General features: G+C 41.2%; 1 protein-coding gene across 5 annotated transcripts; it reads right to left on the minus strand.

The window, feature by feature from the left end:
• Positions 1-620: 620 nt before the first annotated feature.
• LOC4350061 (uncharacterized) lies at positions 621-6,921 on the minus strand. Of its 5 annotated transcripts, none has more exons than XM_015760981.3 (16): positions 6,632-6,921; positions 6,058-6,215; positions 5,521-5,782; positions 5,178-5,406; positions 4,956-5,106; positions 4,666-4,851; positions 3,700-3,900; positions 3,522-3,577; positions 2,884-2,938; positions 2,406-2,445; positions 1,984-2,309; positions 1,768-1,899; positions 1,529-1,677; positions 1,284-1,352; positions 960-1,031; positions 621-875 (listed from the first exon to the last, which is right to left on the minus strand). In XM_015760981.3, exons 2-16 carry the CDS (start codon positions 6,157-6,159, stop codon positions 848-850), a joined length of 2,058 nt encoding a protein of 685 aa, XP_015616467.1. In that variant the 5' UTR covers positions 6,160-6,215; positions 6,632-6,921; the 3' UTR covers positions 621-847. The 5 variants fall into 5 exon arrangements, with proteins under 5 accessions (XP_015616467.1, XP_015616465.1, XP_015616462.1 ...); XM_015760979.3 differs by having other exon boundaries at positions 6,569-6,921; XM_015760976.3 differs by having other exon boundaries at positions 6,058-6,417; positions 6,569-6,921.
• Between the last annotated feature and the right edge of the window lie 13,034 nt (positions 6,922-19,955).

Here is a 19,955-nt window from a genome sequence, read left to right on the forward strand (position 1 = left end):
CACGCTAGATACTCTAGGAGAAATTGCAGCTGTTAGAACCTTTTCCAAATAGGCTTCAAGCTGGAAGCTACTGTTTCTCTTTGATTTATTACCAGAAATATTTTCTTACTACATAGATTATTATTTGTCACTACCAGCCCGATGGTAAAGAACCTAAATAATTCATGCAAAGAAACAGATCCTGAAAATTGATTCCGGGGACCAAATCCAATGGGCTAATTAAGCGCTCAACCAATTCAGGATACACAACTCTGCAGGAACCATAACTCATGAATAGCAGAAATTAGTCAAGTCAATACACGCATCAAGTTAGTTTATTCGTTAGAGCAAGTATACTAGTGAGCTATAAGCGTACTATAAGCTTACGTGAAAGAGAGAGATAACAAAAAATCAAGGATGTTGGCTCTCATGCAAAAACTATCTTAACACAAGCTCCTAGGTAAATATACTAAATGTATAGGTGAGAGATAGAGACAAGATAAGAAAATTATAGCCAACCTTATAGCTAATCCATTATATATGTTGGTTTTAAAATGGGCTAATAGTAGGAAGTGAACTCTACCATTATCCTTGCTCTAGCATGGATTGAATTCTGAAGTAAAGGGGGAACTAGGCAACAGTGAAGCAAATGCTATAGTGTTGCTTGCATTGTGTCAACCTGTCCAAATTAATGAAAAGTTTGGAAGGAAAAAAGACTTATAAAACTAAAAACACAAGTAAAAACAGTAGTAAGCTTGTGCAGGTTGAGACTACATAGATATCAACTACTCTACATCATATTACATTTTTTTCCCCATTGCCATCCCAATTACAGGACTTGGCTATTTATGTCTCCTCTCCACACTGTTCAATTGGTCTTCTGAAAGATATATTCCCTAAAGTTAAGTTTAGTGTCAATGTGCCATATTATCTGCATCCAATCCAGCTTGCCTTGGCACCAACAGTTTGAACATCCTTACCTGTTGCTGGGACCAGGTTGTTCATTACGAATTTCAGTAATTACTAGTCCAGCCTGATGACCTATCACAACCCTGCATCAGTAGATTGTTTGCATTACGCAGGTTTCGCAATGGAGAGAAAGAACGTCTGGAATATCAACAAAGAATGAAGACCACATTCTGAGATGTCAACATATTACTAAAATTCATGTTTGCAGTCAAGCTTATCTTTCTTTCTTTTTTTTTGCAGGGAAAACTTCTTTTAATTTAGACTTGCAGAAGATGCAGCGAAGCAGTAACATGCTCAACCTCAAGATGAATAGCAGGGTCCTTTTTATCACTCACCGTTTTGAACCCTTCAAACAAACTATAGCGCCGACTTTTCCAAGTTCAAAGTCCAGTACACCCTCAAGCCTAGAAAATTATGAAAAACAATATCATTTCTGAAACTTCTCACACAGGAAAAGTTTTTGAACCGGCACATCCTCCTCGACGAGCCGGCGCTTTTGCACATGAAAATTTGGCAAGATCACATCACAAGCCTAGAAGTTATGGATGGGCGCAGTTAATGTAGCAGCTTAGGAACTTACTTGAAGGTAATTGAGTTCCACAGACGAACTGTCTCATCATTAGAACCTGTAAGTAGGATTGGCAGGTCTGGATGGGAACAAACACAGGTAACACAATCCATATGCCCTATGAGTATTTGAACACAAGTCCTGCTCTTGCAGTCCCAGATCTGACTCAACAAGATGAAATAATTACAACGGCATTTCCACAAAAAATGATCAAGAGGTATGACAATACTCTTGCAATTAAAATGTCTTACCCTAGCCGTTTTGTCCAAAGAACCAGTTATTATGTATTGCTGATTTCCACGAGTGAAGTAATCGAAACAGCTCACTGCAGATCCATGCCCAAACAATGTGAATTCACGACGGGAAGAACGGAAATTCCAAACCTGCATTTGCCATATTATAGACTTTAATTCAAAAATTCTGTCTATCAAAATGATAGGAGGTAAAACCTCAGGCCTTCACTGCACCTGTACATTCATCATGGAAGCAGCCGCAAATTTGTATGAATCGTGCGGGTTAAATTTGATTCCATGTGCTAGGACACCTTGCATGTCAAACATCCTAATGCACTCCCAGCCCTTGTTCCAGTCCCACATCTTAATTGGGTCAAGCAAGCCGACCGACAGCACATAAGGCTCAGTTGGATGAACGTCCAAACAGGTGATGTTCCATGAATGAGCTTTGAATCTCTTCACTTGCTGTACAGGGGATTCGTATGTGTACACTCTTATGAAACCATCATGATATCCAACCACAAGCCATTGCTTCCGCGCAATCAACTTGGCTGCGCTAGCTGCAGTTTTGGAGTGATTGATATGTTAGCATTTGCTGTTACACCAGGGGTAAAGTCTATGGCTAGCAGTGAGTTAAGTCAGGTCAGGAAGCATGCCTCTTGGTCCAAATGAGCTTTGAAGCAGGTTCACTGTTTCCTGTGGACAAATATGTGGACCAACCTTAGTCCCAGAACATCCAACACCATTCAGTTTGCTAATTATAAGCATGGAGAAACTTACAATGAATTTCACTCGCATAGGCAAACATTACAATGTTACCACTAATTTTTAAGATTAAGAGAAGGTGGTTCTTTTTATATTCATTATATCATCGGTGGTAGTTATCCGATTTACATTGGGTGGTATACATATGGTAAATTCGGAACTAATTATTCTGAAATTTGTGTTACAACTGGGTTCAGTTTTAAGAAAATCAATTTATGCAGGGAGACATATTTAAAAGTAGAAATTGATAAGTATTAAAATGGGAAATGTGTTTAGTGTTAATTTGTATCTTTGGAACTTCCTAATGTACAGGTACCAAAAATTAACACTAAAAATAGTATATACAGCCCACTGGGAGTGGTCACTTACTTGTGTATCACAGTTCAGGATGTCGACTGAGCCAAAAATATTGCCTGTCAAAATCCTGCACACAAGAAATTTATTATGGTAAAAGCTGGTAACAGCTGTTTTGCATATGCTATGAAAGGAAAAGAAATGTATTAGGTGTTCATCACATACATATTCTGAAGTATCTAACCTTGATTTTGTGGGCTGTAACGACTATGATTATAGTATAACCTAACCACTAGATGAAGTAAAGAATTTTCAGCAGGAAAGAGACAAGCATAAAACACAATGATCGTTAAATCAGAATGTACTGAAGAACTAGGACTCCCTTTTTTTCATGTAAAAAGTCTAGAAAAAACTCATAATACCTAATCTTCACTAAAAGGAGCTTGAAAGCAAGTGGACAATTTATTTTAGAAAAATGTAGATTTTTTACAAAGTTTATTATTGTAAAGCTGGCCACCAGGTCATGACTAATGAGGCTTTTGAAGGGGGCTATTTTCTTTTCACGCTTTAAAATAAAATGGGATCATAGCAAGTAAAGTAAAGGATGATAAATTTATCGCTTTTAGAAATGCAAGAAAATCTTGGTTTCAATTATCACCATGAGAACATGTAGTTTGTCTCCTCAAACAAAAAGAGATGACAATTTCACGTACCATGGCTCAGTGGGATGCGCATCTATGGGAATGTCAGGATTTTCCATTGGAATGATCTGATCAAATGAAACAGCAACCAAAGTAGACAAAATTATAAGATATTTGTGAAAGGGTTTACCGATGTAACAAAAGTAAGCAATTGGCATGATTCCAACAGAATATAGAGATAAAATTTCACCTGATGCACCTCTCGGTCCTCTTCTTTCTCTTTGAAAGAAGAACCGTTATGGTGATAAGCTTCTTGGTTTACTTGGGTGTCACTTAAGTTCAAATGGCTGGCCAACCTGCTCTCAAGGGTGATAAACTCGTCGCTGTATGAGGTTTGCTTCTCGCGGTGGTCGTTGACGAACCGGACCTCTGAGCCATGGCTTATCGGCAACTAAATGATATAGCCAATGTAGTCAATTAAAGAAGATTTACATGCAGCTAAAAAGTCTTTCAAATATAAATACATGTTCCTTTTTGAGTAAGTGGAAATACATGTATTGTAATGTGCAGCTATGAAACTATATACCCAACACTGCAGGTACATAAAAGAGCAATAATTAATAGGGTTCGACCATTATAAAACATATTAAATTATTGAATAGCCTACTTCACATGATTAAAAACAGGGTTGATGTAGAAAACTTCAATTAATTTTACTTCTTTTTTGTGAAACTGCAATTAATTTTACATTTTTGATCCCCTAAAAGGATAATTGTCAACAAAATGCAATCCCAAAATACAGCGGAAGTGTTGTGAGACAGAAGGATGTTGATTCCTAGAAATCCCTAACATACAAGGAGAACATTCTGAAAATGACGATCACCCTAGACACTTAGATCATCTTTGTGGTATTGCTTTTGGTCGCGGACGTTTTTTCAGTTTCTTAAATTTGTTATGTTTGTATTTGGCTCCTGACGAGGGGGTTTTCTCCTCCGTTACTTTCTTCTCTTCTTAGTGGAATGACGCGCAATTCTTTTGCTTGTTCGAGAATTAAAATAGTCATTCTTTAATATATAAGGAATTTTACAGAATAAATAAAGAACATGTCGCCGCTTCATTTACCAAAGTAAAATCATTCCACTTTATGCCTTTATGAAGAGCTTCGCACTAGGTTTATTTTTTAAAAAAAAAACATGCCAGTAACAATATTGATTACCTTGCCAATCATAGTTTCTGTCTCATTAATCTTATTGACGATATCCAAAATATTGGGTCTTTTGTGTCTATCAATCTCCACACATTTCAGAGCTATTTCAGTGCACGTCTTCACCTGTTGGCGATATGCTTCCAATGAGGAACCATTCCATGTTGCTTGTAACCTGACTGTCCAATTTCCTAGTACCTGCGAAATTAGAATGTAAAGCTAAACTATTAATATTCAATACAAAAGGAGTAGTTTTTCAGAGATGATCACTGATCCTGATAAAGACAAACAACATTTCTTACTAGATCAGTAAATTCTTGGGAAGACATTTCAGCACTTCTAGAGCGCCCTCTAGGTCCTGCAATTACGTTTAGCATTACAACACCCAAGCTGAATATGTCTAGCTTGTTTGAGAGTACATTCTTCTCTATGTATTCTGGCGGCAGGTATCCGCTGCATATGGACACATATGTAAGCGCATCCTTATTAGAAAAGGATTCAATCAAATAAGTAATTGAGCTTACACTGTCCCAATTGGAGTTTGTGTGACCCTTGTTTTCTCTTCGGTGAAGAGCTTGGACAATCCAAAATCCGCAAGTTTTGGCACCATGTTCTTGTCCAGCAATATATTGCCCGGTTTAAGATCCAAATGGTAAATAGGTGGCTTCAGTCCCTCGTGGAGATATTTTAAACCCTCACATGTCCCTTTAATAATTTTGAACCGTGTAGGCCAGTCAAGACCATGAAATTCGTCTGCAAAGATACAGAAAAGAGGTATCAACATAATAATAAACATAATCTAAATACCCAGGATTATTTTTTTCTTAGCGTGCTAAGGAATATACTAGAACTGGAGAAACATCGTACCTGAAAGATGATTCTCAAGGCTTCCACCGGTTAAATACTCGAAGCAGAGCGCTCTATGTATTATTGCAGCAAAAACTATTCTTCCTTTGTACTCTGCGTATTTATGTTGTGTTTCATAGCAGTAGGCAACTAGCCGTACAATATTTGGATGCTCGAGCCTCATAAGGTTCTGAAATTCATTCTCGAATTGCTTATCGTCAAATCCTAGAGTATCATTATGAAGCATCTTCACTGCAATCTCTTTTCCATTTCTAAACTCTCCCTGTTAAGGATCTATTGTCAGTACTTAATACAGCTTGATTTAGCATTACTGGTGAAAACATTTGACAAGGATGAAATTGTAAAGCATGTCTTTATTTGCTTTGTAGTCACAGTATACTACAATTAAGTATCATGGACAATAAAAGGCGGGGCATGGTTAATTGCTCATCATAGTAATATAAGTATGTGCAAACATGTAGCGCATGCTTATTCTTTACAACCCATACAGTGCTTTGTCAAGTTATTCGCAATAAACAAATGATGCCCTCAACTTACCTTATAAACTGTTCCATATGCACCTTGACCAATTTTTCGCTCCTCGGAGAATCCATCTGTAATTTCTTCTAACAATCGGAATGTTATATCCGTTGGGTCCATAGTTGAATCTGGAGCTTGATGTCGGTGTCCTGGTTTATGCTAGTAAAGAAGGCCTTCTGCATGAGGACAATACAAAGTAAGTTACGCTGTTAAAGAGCAAGAAGTTGCTACTAGCTCTAGCACTCAACTCAACATCATCTGGCTCTTTTTTCTTGCCCTTTCATTGTTTTGCCTTTTGGGTTCCTGATATCATCCAGATTCAATCTTGCATTTTGAAGTTGCGAAGATGGACAAGTGATGAGAGAGCAGAAATTTCACCTGATTTTTGTAGAGAAAAAAATTCTGATTCACCATCTAAACAAATCATTATCAATTCAATTTTACCCCCACCGTCGCTCAACAAGTAAAAACTCTCAGAATAATTGAAATCGAAGGGTTGGTCCATCATGGCAATGGGGTCACCACTCACCACCCATAAGCTCCTCTCCTCATCATCTTCTTCGCTCATCTTTTTCTCTTTCTTTCTTCTCACCTTCCCCGGCTATGTCTCCTCAAGACGCGCCTCCACATCGGGCGACGGGGCTGCGCCGCCGCCCCGCGTAGCGGCGTCGCCGCATCGGGAGCAGCGAATCCCGCACCAACCAACGAACCGTCCGCGCCGCCAAGTGGGCCACCGCCATCCTCTCCCCCTCGCCTTCTGCCGCGGCTTCGCCACCTCCCGGCCTCACCGGGAAGTCCGGCGATGCCATGGTGCGCGCGCAGCGCACTCAGCATCCGCGACCGCGAGGCCGAGCCCTAGCCGTCTGCAGGCGCGAGCGCCATGGAAGAGGAAAACGACGTTCGGGTGTGTTTGGCGCTACGAGTTGCCAGCTCCGACTCTTCATTTTCCACCCGCACACTTCCTAAACTATCAGATTATTAAATAGTGGTATACTTTTTGTAAAAAAATATAAAAATTACTTTTAAAAATCATATTAATCTATATTTTTATTTTTTTAATGTGTAAATCACAGTTTTTTACGTGCCTAGAGAAAAAGTATTAGCATCCACTCCCCAACGACCTCCAAGAGGGAGAAAATGGACATTTGGCCTCGTTCAACACGTGGTTTCGCTGGAATGCCATCCCGAAACGTGTTTCGTTAAAATATCAATATAGAGCGCGTGCTCATCGTTAGTTTGCCATTTTGGCCAGTATATTTTCGAAATCATTTTTGCTCCTCCACCGGGTGATGAGACAAAATTAACCATCATGTCCTCCGCGCCGTCGTTGAGAAAGAGGAGCTCGTCCTCACCGGCCATCTCCATGTCCTCCACAAGCAGCTCACCGTCTTCCTCCTCGTCCTCCTCCATGGATGGCGTCCGGAGCAGTGCTGTCTGGGAAAGGCCAGACGACGAGATGGCCGGCGGGTCCTCCAACATCTTCCCCTCCCTCAACCTCGCCACCTCCGTCGATGGTGACGGCGACGACCGAGGGAATCCCCAGCCTCCTCCAACAACGGCTGATGACCGTGGAGGAGGAATCCTTCAACCGATGACGGCGATGACCGTGGAGGAGGAATCCCCAGCCTCATCCGTCGGTGGCATCCTCGATACTGCCACCGACGCCGCTGCTCCCCAAGCACTAGCCGCCGCCCCCCGTCCCCGCAGCAGCAGTCGCAGCCGCCTGCTCCAGTGGCAACCTACTGATGACGACGACGGGCTTCGCCTCCTCTTCCGGAGCAGGCCTCCTCACCTCCTCATCCACCTGCCATTCCTCACGGCGGCGACCTCCACAGCAGCTGCGGTCGCGGCTGCCTTGACGACGAACACCATATGTGGCTGCGTAGGTCGAAGTGGAGGAGGAGGCGGTGGCGACGGTGCTGCGCGGCGAGGTGGTCGAGGAAGTCGTGGTGATGGCGCGGGTGAAGGGGGAGGAGGGGGGAACCATCTTCCATGGCTGCAACCGCGAGGCCCGCTCGTCGCTCACCGTCGGCGAGACGCTGTCCGCGCGCCTCCCTGGCGACCGACTCACACTCCTCTGTCGCTTCTCTCGTGGCTCCCCGACGGCCTGGACACAACGGCACACTGCCTCTCCCAGTAGTCGTCCACGCCGCCACCTCTCCTCACTGTGTCAAACGGTGGCGGCCGAGATGCGGTGGCGAAGCAAGGGCATTTCCGTCTTATCATCGGGTGGATGAGCTAAAATCATTTTGGAAATGAATAAAATGGCAAAAATGGCAATATTGCGGTAAGCATGTGCTTCATATAGGCATTTTATCGAATCACGTTTTGAGAATGGCATTCTAGCAAAACCGTGTTTTGAACGTGGCTAAATGTTCATTTTCTCCCCAAGATAGGAGGATTAGAAGAGGAAATTCCAGGGTATAGCGAGGAGTGGTTGTTTCAATTATTCTTTCAGGATTTGCCCTCACCTTTACTGAATTTTAGAATTTCACCATTGTTTTCGTTAAAATAATTAGATTTTTTAAATTTTAAGATTCAGGCCCTTGTTTTCACTAAAACAATTAGGATTTTCAGATCTAGAGTAGTGTTATAATTGTTTTTAAATAGGGATAAGTTTTTTAAGACCTTGATGAGCCTTATTAATATTTTCTTACATGAAGAGCCTTATTAATATTGCATAACAGTTATATCATCAAATAATCTTATACCCTTTTAAAGGGCCTGATGTCATTTTCAACTATACCTTTTTTGGTAAAATTATCAAAAAAATATCTACGTTTAATTTGTTGCTAAATTTAGTCAATACATAAGAAATCCTGCCAAAATTTTGGCAATATTGTCATCTTACCAAAATTTTGGCATTACCAAAACTTGGTAAGATTTATTTTGGCGACAATCTGACCAGGCCAAAAATATTTTAATGGTGGTGGTGAGTAGTGAATCTATGGCCCACCACCACCTTCTACCTAAGAGCAGGTACAATAGCAGGCTTAGCCAGCTATAAAAATATTTTAAAGAGATAAAGGAAAAGAGAGAAGAGCAGCGGGCTACATATCTGTAGCTAGCTGCAGCACTGACTACAAGACGTAATGTGTATATGACAGGTGGGACTAGATATTGATAGTATAGTAAGCAACTATTGTATGAATTGGCTATTACATTGGCTATAAATAATTTGGAGCTAGTAGTGGGCTATACTATTAAACTTGCTCTAATAGGGGAGTCCTTGTTAGGGTGTAGCATATGGGTCTGTTCGGAACCCAGGGTTCCCAACCCCTCTCCATTGTATTCTGCACGCACCCTTTTCAGACTGCTAAATGGTGCGTTTTTTGCAAAAAGTTTCTATACGAAAGTTGCTTAAAAAAATCATATTTATCCATTTTTGAAAAAAAAGCTAGTACTTAATTAATCACGTGCTAATGGACCACTCTGTTTTCTGCGCACACTCCGGATGGAACCAGGTGATGCGAACACACGTCTTTCAAATTGCCATATAAAAAGTTATCTCAGAAGTAGCTAATTTGTTTGGGGCTTTTAAATGGAAGAATAACCAATATGGTCCCTAAAGTTTTACTCCTGGGTTATTTTGGGTTATTTTAGTCCTTAATCTTTTATATTGTCCAAACAAGTCCTTTAAATTTATCACATAGGCTGATATAGTTCTTGGTCCCACCAAATTCACCACATGGACATGCCATGTCACCCTCCTATGCAAAATCTATATGATTTCTTCAATTTACCCTTACATATATCATAGGAAAATAAAAAACAAAAGAAAAAATTTTTAAAAAATATGGTACATGTAAGAGCAAAAATATACGTCAAAAAGGTGAAAAAAAAGGAAAAGTATTTTTTCCTGTGGTTATGTCTAGTTCACCCTTACATTTATTTTTCTATGATATACGTAAAGGTAAACTGGACAATTCATTATAGATTTTGTATGAATGATGACATGGTATATCCATATGACGGTTTTGGTGGACCAAGGATTATTCTAGGCCTTTTGATAATGTTTAAGGATTTCTTTGGACTATTTAAAAGATTAGAGACTAAACTAATCATACAAAGAAAACTTTAGGGACTACAATAGCTATTCTCCCCTTTTAAAAGGTGTATAATTAATGACTTAATTAATGAGTCCCTTCTCACTTCAAATTCCGTTACGATGCACGAAGCATTTAGCTAGTTTGTTGACAAGGAAGCTAGGGGTTGTTAACCCACTCACAAAACAAAAATTTATCAAAACATCCTCCTACCTACACTGGTGGAGAAACCATCTTTACTCGGTCGCCCAAAATCCATAATAGTCCCGGTTCGAATAGGAACCGGGACTAAAGATCATTTTTAGTCCCGGTTCAAAAAAAGTTATTGGACCGAGTTAGACCCCAATTCTTTTTTAGTCCCGGTTGGTATAAACAACCGGGACTAAAGATGGATCTTTAGTCCCGGTTGTTTATACCAACCGGGACAAAAAAAAATCAACCGAGCTGGCGCCACTGCCCCCACCCGGCTGCCTCGGTCTCTCCCCCTTTCTTTCCCCTCCCCTCTCATTAATTAAACAGCCTCATCCATCCCTTCTCCATCCTTATCCTCCTCCATCCCTTCTCCTCTCCCATTCCTCTCCCTTCTCTTCTCTTCCTCCTCCTCCTCCTCCTACCACGTGAGGCCGGGTGGCGCACGGCGGTAGGGAGGGCGCGGAGCGGCGGGCGGCCGGGCAGGCGGCCGAGGCGGTGGACCGTGAGGTAGGCAAGGCGGGCAGCCGGCAAGGCCGGCGGCGGGCAGCCGAGCAGGCGGCCAGCGAGGCGGCGGCGCTCCCCGGGCGGGCGGCGGAGCCCGAGGCGGCAGCGGGCGGGCACCGGCCGTTGAGGCAGCGGGCGGCGGGCGGCGACGCTCCCCAGGCGGCGGCGGAGCCCAAGGCGGCCGGGCGGGAGGCCAGCGAGGCGGCGGACGGCCGGCACCCGATCTCTGCGATGTGGTTTTTTCCTGATCTGTGCGATGTGTGCGGCCGATCTGTGCGATGTGGATTTCTTTTTCTGATCTGTGCAGCCGATCTGTGCGATGTGATTTCTTTTTCTGATCTGTGTGATGTGTAATGTGTGAATGAATTTGTGGAGATGATTTTGTGATTTTGTGAATGATTTATGATGTATTTGGAGATAGAAAATGCAGCTTGATGTATTTGGGGATTTTGTGAATGATCTGTGGTGTTCGAATGATTTGTGGATAATATGAATGATTTGTGGGGCTCGAAATCATGGAAGCAGCAAGGAAAAAAATTAAAAAAAAGAACATTAGCCCCGGTTGTTAACTCTAACCGGGACTAGATCTCCCGGTTAGTAACTCCAACCGGGAGTAAAGATCCTTCTTTAGTCCCAGTTATTTTAACCGGGACTAAAAATGGGTATTTTTAGTCCCGGATTCGTAGTTCCGGTTGCATAACCGGGACTATAGGGGGTTGTGAACCGGGACTAAAAAGGGTTTGTCCACCAGTGCTAGCTAGCTAGGTTATGTGCTACTGCACCTTATGTGCCTTTTTTTTTTTTGACAAAGCGAGAATGCAACATTCCCAATATTCCAATATTCCGAGCAAAAAGGCCGCCGCAATATCAAACAGTACTATCTCTGTAGAGTATGTATCCACTACTTCCGTACAATCCGTCTCGATAAGATTAATTTGTGGTTAACGAGGAAGAATTGGATTGAGACGATACAGTCAGAGGCAAAAATTATCTCCTTTAATTTCCCTTTGCATTCCTTACCATTTAACCATAGTTGGTGTCATGGGGTGTGTGATTTTCTTTTTTATATTACATGGTAGCTAGATGCACATACCACTACACACGCAACACCATACTCACACACCTTGTGAATGTGTCCCCTAACATATACTTTAAGAGACGGAAACCAGCGACATATCACTGATCTCACTAAAGTCTTATTGAAAGTCCATATGCATGTGTGTAATATTCTTAGACATTAAGATTTTAAACTCTGATAGATAGATTCGTACACCTACGACTCTACCACCATACTATTGGTGATTCCCATGGTTGTATGATTTTGGGCCTTTGAGGTGTGGAGAAAAACATAAGGTAGCTCCTAAATCAAACTTAAAGTTAAAAGGACCAAATACTGCCCCAGTTGACACGTAATTAGCACTAACCTGGAGATTAACTGAAGACCCTTCTCGAGAAGCCGGAGAGAGGACATCAACCAGAGGATGGATGGAGCTCAATCACTGGAGATTATAAACGGGATTTACGACGATGGCGCCATGGATAGACGAGGCAGCTGTAAAGAAGGCAGGATTGCTTGCGATGATGATGAAGACAGTGTTGACAAAACCGAGCAAGTTGTAATTGTGCAGACATGCCGTGCATGCGTTAATCGCGTATACAGTACAGTTTGTTTGTCCAAAGCTTGGCAGAGCTCCTCAAGTACAATTTCTAAGGATTAATATAAGAGCACGGTTACACGTACTAAACTATTAGACTTCTACTCCCTCCGTTTGTAATACATGACACCGTTGATCTTTTGAGATACATTTGACCATCCGTCTTATTAAAAAAAATTATGTAATCATTTATTTTGCTTGACTTGATTTATTATCAAATGTTCTTTAAGCATGATATAATTATTTTTATATTTACATAAAAATTTTGAATAAGATAAATAATCAAACGTTGGTCAACAAGTCAACAGCGCATACATTAGAAAACAGGAGGAGTATTAACATTATTGATCTCAATCAATTGATTTAACTAGATAGGAGCTATAGAAAATTTATATGTACTTCTACAGCATGGCACATCAGTGTTTGTTAGTATAGGAGTTTACTAAAAAAACAATTAGATTTCCGTGTGATATATGGCTCTAAAATATGTCAACATACAGCTAGGTAGTCCCTTTTCCTTAATATAAAAAAGTTGCTTTAAAGTAAACCTATTTGTTGTTTGGAGGAATTAAATTAAACTAATAAAAATCATATGAGTAAATTTTCTACTATTTAAAATAGAGGCTACTACTTGATAATAACAAATGTTATGCAAGTAAAGGACTTCACAGCATTTTCAAGAATAATAACGGCTTGTGAGGATTATGCATGCCAGCCTAATTTTTTGCTGCTACTAACAAGAACGGCGCTAGAATAACGGTTACGGTTTGCACAAGTTTTTCAATGCTAACTCAAGTAGGAAATGGGTGATTCATCATCGGAACCGTCGAAATTCAGCAAATGTCGTGGACGGCCAGCTTCTAACATTGACGAAACCAGTGGCGGCCAGCTGCATATATGCCCACTGAATTGGGCATTTTGATGCGTCATTTACACATAAGTTGGAAATTTGAAGCATATATTTCCATCAGTTGACTTCCTCCAGGATTAATTTAACTGCATCTTTAAAATATGGTTTCTGAAAATCTCTTGCATTAGAACATCATACATCTGCAGACAATTCACTGTTTGCTGGTTTGCAGGTGATATGATTTGAGCAAGTTGCGGCGCCATTGTTGACTGATCACGTTTTAGCTTGTAAAACAAATTATGAGATGGCGTGCGCCATAGTGTGAGGATACTGTACAACATTATACTCATGTAGAACAGAAACTATGTAAAATGACACATGTAATGACTTCGTGAATCCTAAGATATACTGATATAGTTTTTAAAGGTACTCATAAGAATGAGATGTGCATGCATGTTTGTATTTATAGAAGTATGTACATCTTTACCTGAGCGCCAGTCTTTAATTTATTTCCAAAAAAACTACGTAAAACATACCGAGCTTATATATGTGCATCAACGTCAATAGTCACTTACTTCCTCCGTTCCAAAATAAACGAATTTAGGATAAGATGTGATATTTTCTAATACAATGAATATGGTAGAAACATATCCAGATTTATTATACTAGAAAACGTACATCACATCATAGTTTATGTTAGTTTTTTTACTTCCTCCATTTCACAATGTATGACATTCTAATATTTTCTACATTTATATTGATGTTAATGAATCTAGATAGATACATTGTGAAACGGAGGGAGTATAATACAGGGGAAGTACTTACAACGGGAGGGAACAAGAACAGTGCACCAAATTAGGTGAACAAAGGTACAAAACGCAGTATGAGTAAATGCTACAGTGTTGATTGCATCAGCCGGTCCAAATTAGATTGACAAGTTCGAAAGGAAAAAGGATGAAAAATACGAGTACGTCAAACATAGTGGTAAGGGTGTGTATGATGATAGTACATAGATATCGATCCACTACATCAAATTACATATTTTTTTCCCCATGGCCGGCCTCCGAATTTCAGGTGTTGATTGCCAAAAGTCTCCTCTCCACATTGCTCAATTGGTCTTCTCAATTAGGCAGTCCAAACTGTTCTGTGACTAGAGTTTGAATATCCTCATGTGTTGCTTAGACCGATAGAAGCGACCACTCGTCTGGACCTCTCGTCTCCCAACCCCTCGTCTTCGATGGCCTTGCCGCCGCCCGAGCAGGCCACCAGCGTGCCAAGCGGCTGTGAGGAATGCGGCAGTGGGGCTTCCTCAGCAGGGATCTGGCTCCGTATCGAAGGGGCGTCGGGGGCGGTGCAGGAAGCGGCAAGAAGGTGGGCGGCGGAGGCGTTGCGGTGGCGGCCGGAGGTGGTCGGGCCTACGTATGGCCGTGCGAGCTGGTGTCAGCGGTGGAGGTGGTTGGCAGGTGTCAACGACAGCATCTCTTCGGGCGGCGGAGGACGACGGCAGCCTAAGCATCGCCGGCGTATCCTTAGCAGGGAAACGGCAGGTTTGGGTAGAGGTGGACTCGTTCGCAGCGGCGTGGGAGTCCGGGTGGAAGACTTCTCCGGCGGCGACGGCTAAGGCCCTAGGGGCAGCGCTGGTCCGAGACAGCGGCGGCCTGAGTGCCGGTGCAAGGTTCACAGTGAGGAGGAGGCGGATCCCGGTGGCAGCGGCCGCCCTAGGGGCGGCAGATGCCTGTTTATCGGGTGGAAGAGGTTTTCCTCGATGGAGGTTGCAAAGGTCTCCGGTAGAGCCAACGGCCCTAGGGGCGGCGATGAGCTGGGAATCCAGGAGGGGAGGAGGTTCACGAAGATGGCGGTGGCCCTAGGGGCAGTAGAGGCGTAGGAATCTAGCGAAGCGGAGGTGTATCATAAGTGGATCTTGTTGGCTCGCGTTTGGTTGGCTAGTTTTAGCTGGACGGCGACGGATGAAGGTGGGCTAAACTAGTGACGTGTGGCGTCAACTCACCTGAAGCGGAGGAAGATGGCATCAGCGGAGATTCGCAACGACGACGCACTAGGTGTGGCGGCGACTAGACGACTCACACTCGCTGAATTTTTTGGTTCTATGTTCTTCTCTTTCTTGAGAGGATATGTGAGTCTAAATGCTCTTGTATTTTTTTGGCTGTGTATATTATTTGTGGATATAGAGGCCGGATTAATGAAAATCCATTATTTAAAAAAATGTGTTGCTAGGACCAGGCTTTTCGTGACGAATTTCAGTAATCATCAGGTAATACAATCCTTATGCCCAGTGAGTGTTTAAACACAACTCTTGCTCTGGCAGTCCCAAATCTGACTCAACAAGATGAATTGTTTTATAACAATATTTCTGTCACAATGATCAACTGCTAGGACAATATTCTTCTTTTTAGTGAAATGATGCCTTACCTTGGCCTTTTGTCCCGAGAACCAGTTATCATATATAGCTAATTGCCACAAGTGAAGTTTTTTTTTTCTTTTTGAAACACCATCCTCCTGCTGGATATGGGCCAGTTCGGCTGCCATTCCTGCGGCAGCAGCGCTTGTGTTGTGCGGTTGCAAAACAAATACCAGCCGAACATGCCCTATATTAAGAAGAATGGGCCTAGTCTACGAGGGAGACCAAACCCAAAAACCATACAACCAAACAATAAATTAAGAAAACCATCAAAACCTACACAAAGGGCAAAAGAGAAACAACCTGTGGCGATAGGACTACTAAGGCACGACTGAAGACATCGAGCAACTCCGACTTCCTAAGACAAGCCAGAACATACCAACAAACCCACCAAGGAGCGGGAATTACTAGGCGAAGCCTCCGACAAGGAAACAATATCAAGAATGTTGTCAATGTCCGTCCATAGCAATATACTAGGTTTTCATCTAAAGAAGAAGATGAAAATTGAAGCCAATGCAAATTGCCACGAGCTAGTAAAGTATAAAATGATGACACGAAGAACGGACATCAGAACCCCTGTATTTTCCATTAACAAAAAGTATATCTGTGCGTTAATATGGACCATAATTCTAAAATTATGTTTACCAAAATAACAGGTGGTATTATTATATATAGGAAACCTCCTTAACTGTACATGTGCATCCATCAAGCTAACAAGACAAAATTTAGTTACTGCTGGTGCATCATGCACTGTTTGGACTTCTTCCGTTTGATCATTAATTACTGTAACACATTACTGTGAAATCATGTCAGAAAAAACAAGAGAAAAAACCAACAATTAAAAACAAGATAATTACGCTTATGTCAAACAACACCAAACATTTGCTAATCAGAAGCATATATTCATGAAAAGTAAACTTAATTAACGATGCAAGTTGAAAGCATCTACCATGACTAAAAAAGTGAGCAATATACAGATTGCATGCAAGTAGGACTGAGCAGTAAGCTCTGGTTTCCCAAAGACCCCAAATTATCAGGATTCCATAACTTGTATTCTTCCCATTTCAAAAGCACTGCGGTATGCAAGACTTCCTAATTTGAAAACATTCTCATCTGCCTTCGTTAGCTCAGATGTCTGCAGAGACTTCCCTTCCAGGAGCTTGTCCCTCATAATTGTCAAGGCTTCAACAAACAAATAATACATGCCAGTGATGACTTGTGCACAAGAAACATCTATACTACTTTAAAAATTTTAAAAGTAGGTAATGGTGATGGCAGTAAATCTGCCACCCCGCAAACCCCATTGCAATTTTTTTGTAGATTACCCCTTAAACTTTTTTATAATAAAAACAATCAAATCTATAATGGTGTTGGCAATGATTCTGCCACCCCACCAATCCCATTGTAAATTTTTGTACGTTGCCTCTTAAACTTTTTGATAATATAAACAATCAAATCTATCACCCCACCAACCCCATTCTAAATTTTTGTATATTACCCCTTACACTTTTCATAAGTAAAAAAAATTCAAATATAAATAGATTGCCACATATAAAAATCAAATAAGGTGAATGTTCACTATAAAAATAGGTAATATATTTCAAGATATATATTTTTATTTGTTTTAGACAATATTATATTTAATATTTTTTATCTGTTACAGACTGCGGACATTTAGCTAGTAAAAGATTAAATCAAGAACTAAATGTTTTGGTCTTCTTTCACACTTCAACCTTCGGTCTGATCCTCCGACTTCCTCTTCTCCTCCCTCTTCAGCCTCTTCTTCTCCCTCTTCAGCCTCCTCTTCTCCGCCCTCTTCAACCTCTTCTTCCGCGCCTTCTTCAGCTTCTTCATGTTCGAATTCCACTTCACGTTACTGTCCTTAAGATCGCGTTCATTCTTGCCCATCGAATCGGGTTATTCACAATTCAGATCTCCAACAGTACTGACCCTACCGATAGTATAGAAAAACCAAATGTCACTCATCTGATGCAACATTATTAATATTCGGAACAAGAAAAACAAAATATCATTTCATTATTCAGACCATACCCTATAGGCTTCTCTGATTTGTCACTAGCAGTAATGCCATTTTCAGCAGCATGACCAGCTGTATTGCAAGAAAATTCTTTCTCAAGCTTGGTTAAAACTTCTGCTGCATATGCCCGGATATACTCACACATATCATACTTCAGGCACATGTCAGGGTCATCTTCACTCAACAAGTAAGATAGTTTCCTAGCCTCCTTTGCGATCCCCTTCAGAACATAGTTTTGAAATTAGCAGCACAAGGTTTGTCAGCAAAAAAAAGAATAAGTACCAAAAAATAATACACTGAGTGGCAGCTTGTTCAGGTAGGGGAAGTCACATACAACCAAAGCAGCAGCGGCAATGGCAGCATCCGATTCATTCACTTTACAGAGCATAAGATTTAAGGCAGACTGCCGGAGACCTCATTGCTGAAGCTGATCGTCTCGGTGGGATCCAACTCATGTTCCAATGAAATGCATATCAACTCAGCCTCCATCGTGATACACTTGAAACCACCATTTGCAATAATTGATGCCAGAAAAAAAAGGTTAGTAAACATCATAAAATGATAATTACTGTTTATTAGCACTTGAATTAGGTAGTTAGGCATGCATGCGTACCACCAAGCCTGCAGCTGCAGCAGAAGATTCGCCCTCTGACTGAATCATATGGCTTGCACACTCCTTGATCTTGGAGCTCAGGATGATCTCTTCAACCGTGAGTGCACTATGACAGCTCCTAAGCAACTTGTTCTCAATCTTGATACACTAGAAACGTTTGGTTGTTTTGCAATGGTGCAATGAAGTTTATTAATTAGGAACTGAATCAATGAAACAAGTAAGGTCGCCACAGTAAGTATGCGTTTGCAGAGGCAGGAAGACATTACCAGGTTGGCTGCATCATGGAGGACACCACATCCAGCAGGAGGAATGCCTTGTCCCTGGACAGACCTGAGCTGGGAGCAGAGAGTGGCAACTTGGCCAGCATTGTGGCTGGAATACTCCTCGAGGTATTTCTTGAATTGTGGCCACTCAACAGAACTAGAATGGTACGGAAACAACCTTTCCCATCCCCATCCTCTCTCGAAAAGATCTTGAGTAGAGATTAAAAAAATTACTCAGTAATACTGTACTCTCCAAATTACTCTGTCCATCCTAAAATATACTCCATCTGTCCCACTTGTTAAGGCGCGATCAAACGTCGTACAGTCTTCAAAAATAATATTTGACTTTAAAATTATAATAACAATGTTTGTAGCAACAAAATCATAATCATATGAAAATAAATTTAAATAACAATCGAATGATATTATTTTTATCAAATGAAATTAAATTTATATTAAAATATTTATTGGTCAAATATTTACATAGTTGAATTTTAAAATATGTGTATGTCTTAGTGAGTGGGACGGAGGGAGTAGGACACAACTATTTTTTTATTTTTTTAATGTTTCATAATACAATGTATGCATGTATATAATTAACTAACGCCTCCCCTCTCCCCTAAATTCATTTTTTTTATCATTTACTCTCAACATCTCTAATCCCGTTAAGTGCATACAATGTACTTGATATGATTCAAACGAGAAAGATAATAGTAATTATTTTTTGTTTCTTATGTTAGTGATGGTTGTAACTTATATCTTGGGAGGAAAAGAGTAAAGTACACGGTACTCTCCAAATTATAGACCCAAAAATACATCATATCTCTGTCAAGAAGAAAAAAATTCCAAAAAAATAAAATAAAAATCTCTTCTCTAGATGGATTGAATCAGGATCCAGCAAAAAGGCAAAACATTGAACCAAGCATACATATAACATATATCCCCAACCGTAGAGAGGAAATTCGTACTACCTGGATAGTCGATCAAGAACACCGGCGGTGCGTCGAGCAGATCGGCGGTAGTCTCCTCATCCTCCTTGTCGGCGACCCACTCCAACGCCATGGCTTCGCACAGGTATTCCACATCACGGGGGATGTAGGTGGCAGTGATGGGCACCTCTGATGACTTGGTCTCTCCATTGCTACTCGCATCTACCACCATGGATCTCCTCTTCCATTATAGAGTTTCGTGGATGGATTGTGGGGGGCGAAACGCGGGGAGGTTTTTTTTCTTTTTGAAATCTTTGATGCGGGGAGAGTGGGAGACGCAAGAGAAATTGGACATTAGGCCACTACCAATAGTGGGTTTCATCACAATGCTATTCCGCGGAATGGCG

Source organism: Oryza sativa, chromosome 11 (genome assembly GCF_034140825.1).
Source record: "Oryza sativa Japonica Group chromosome 11, ASM3414082v1".
Classification (NCBI taxonomy): Eukaryota; Viridiplantae; Streptophyta; class Magnoliopsida; order Poales; family Poaceae; genus Oryza; species Oryza sativa.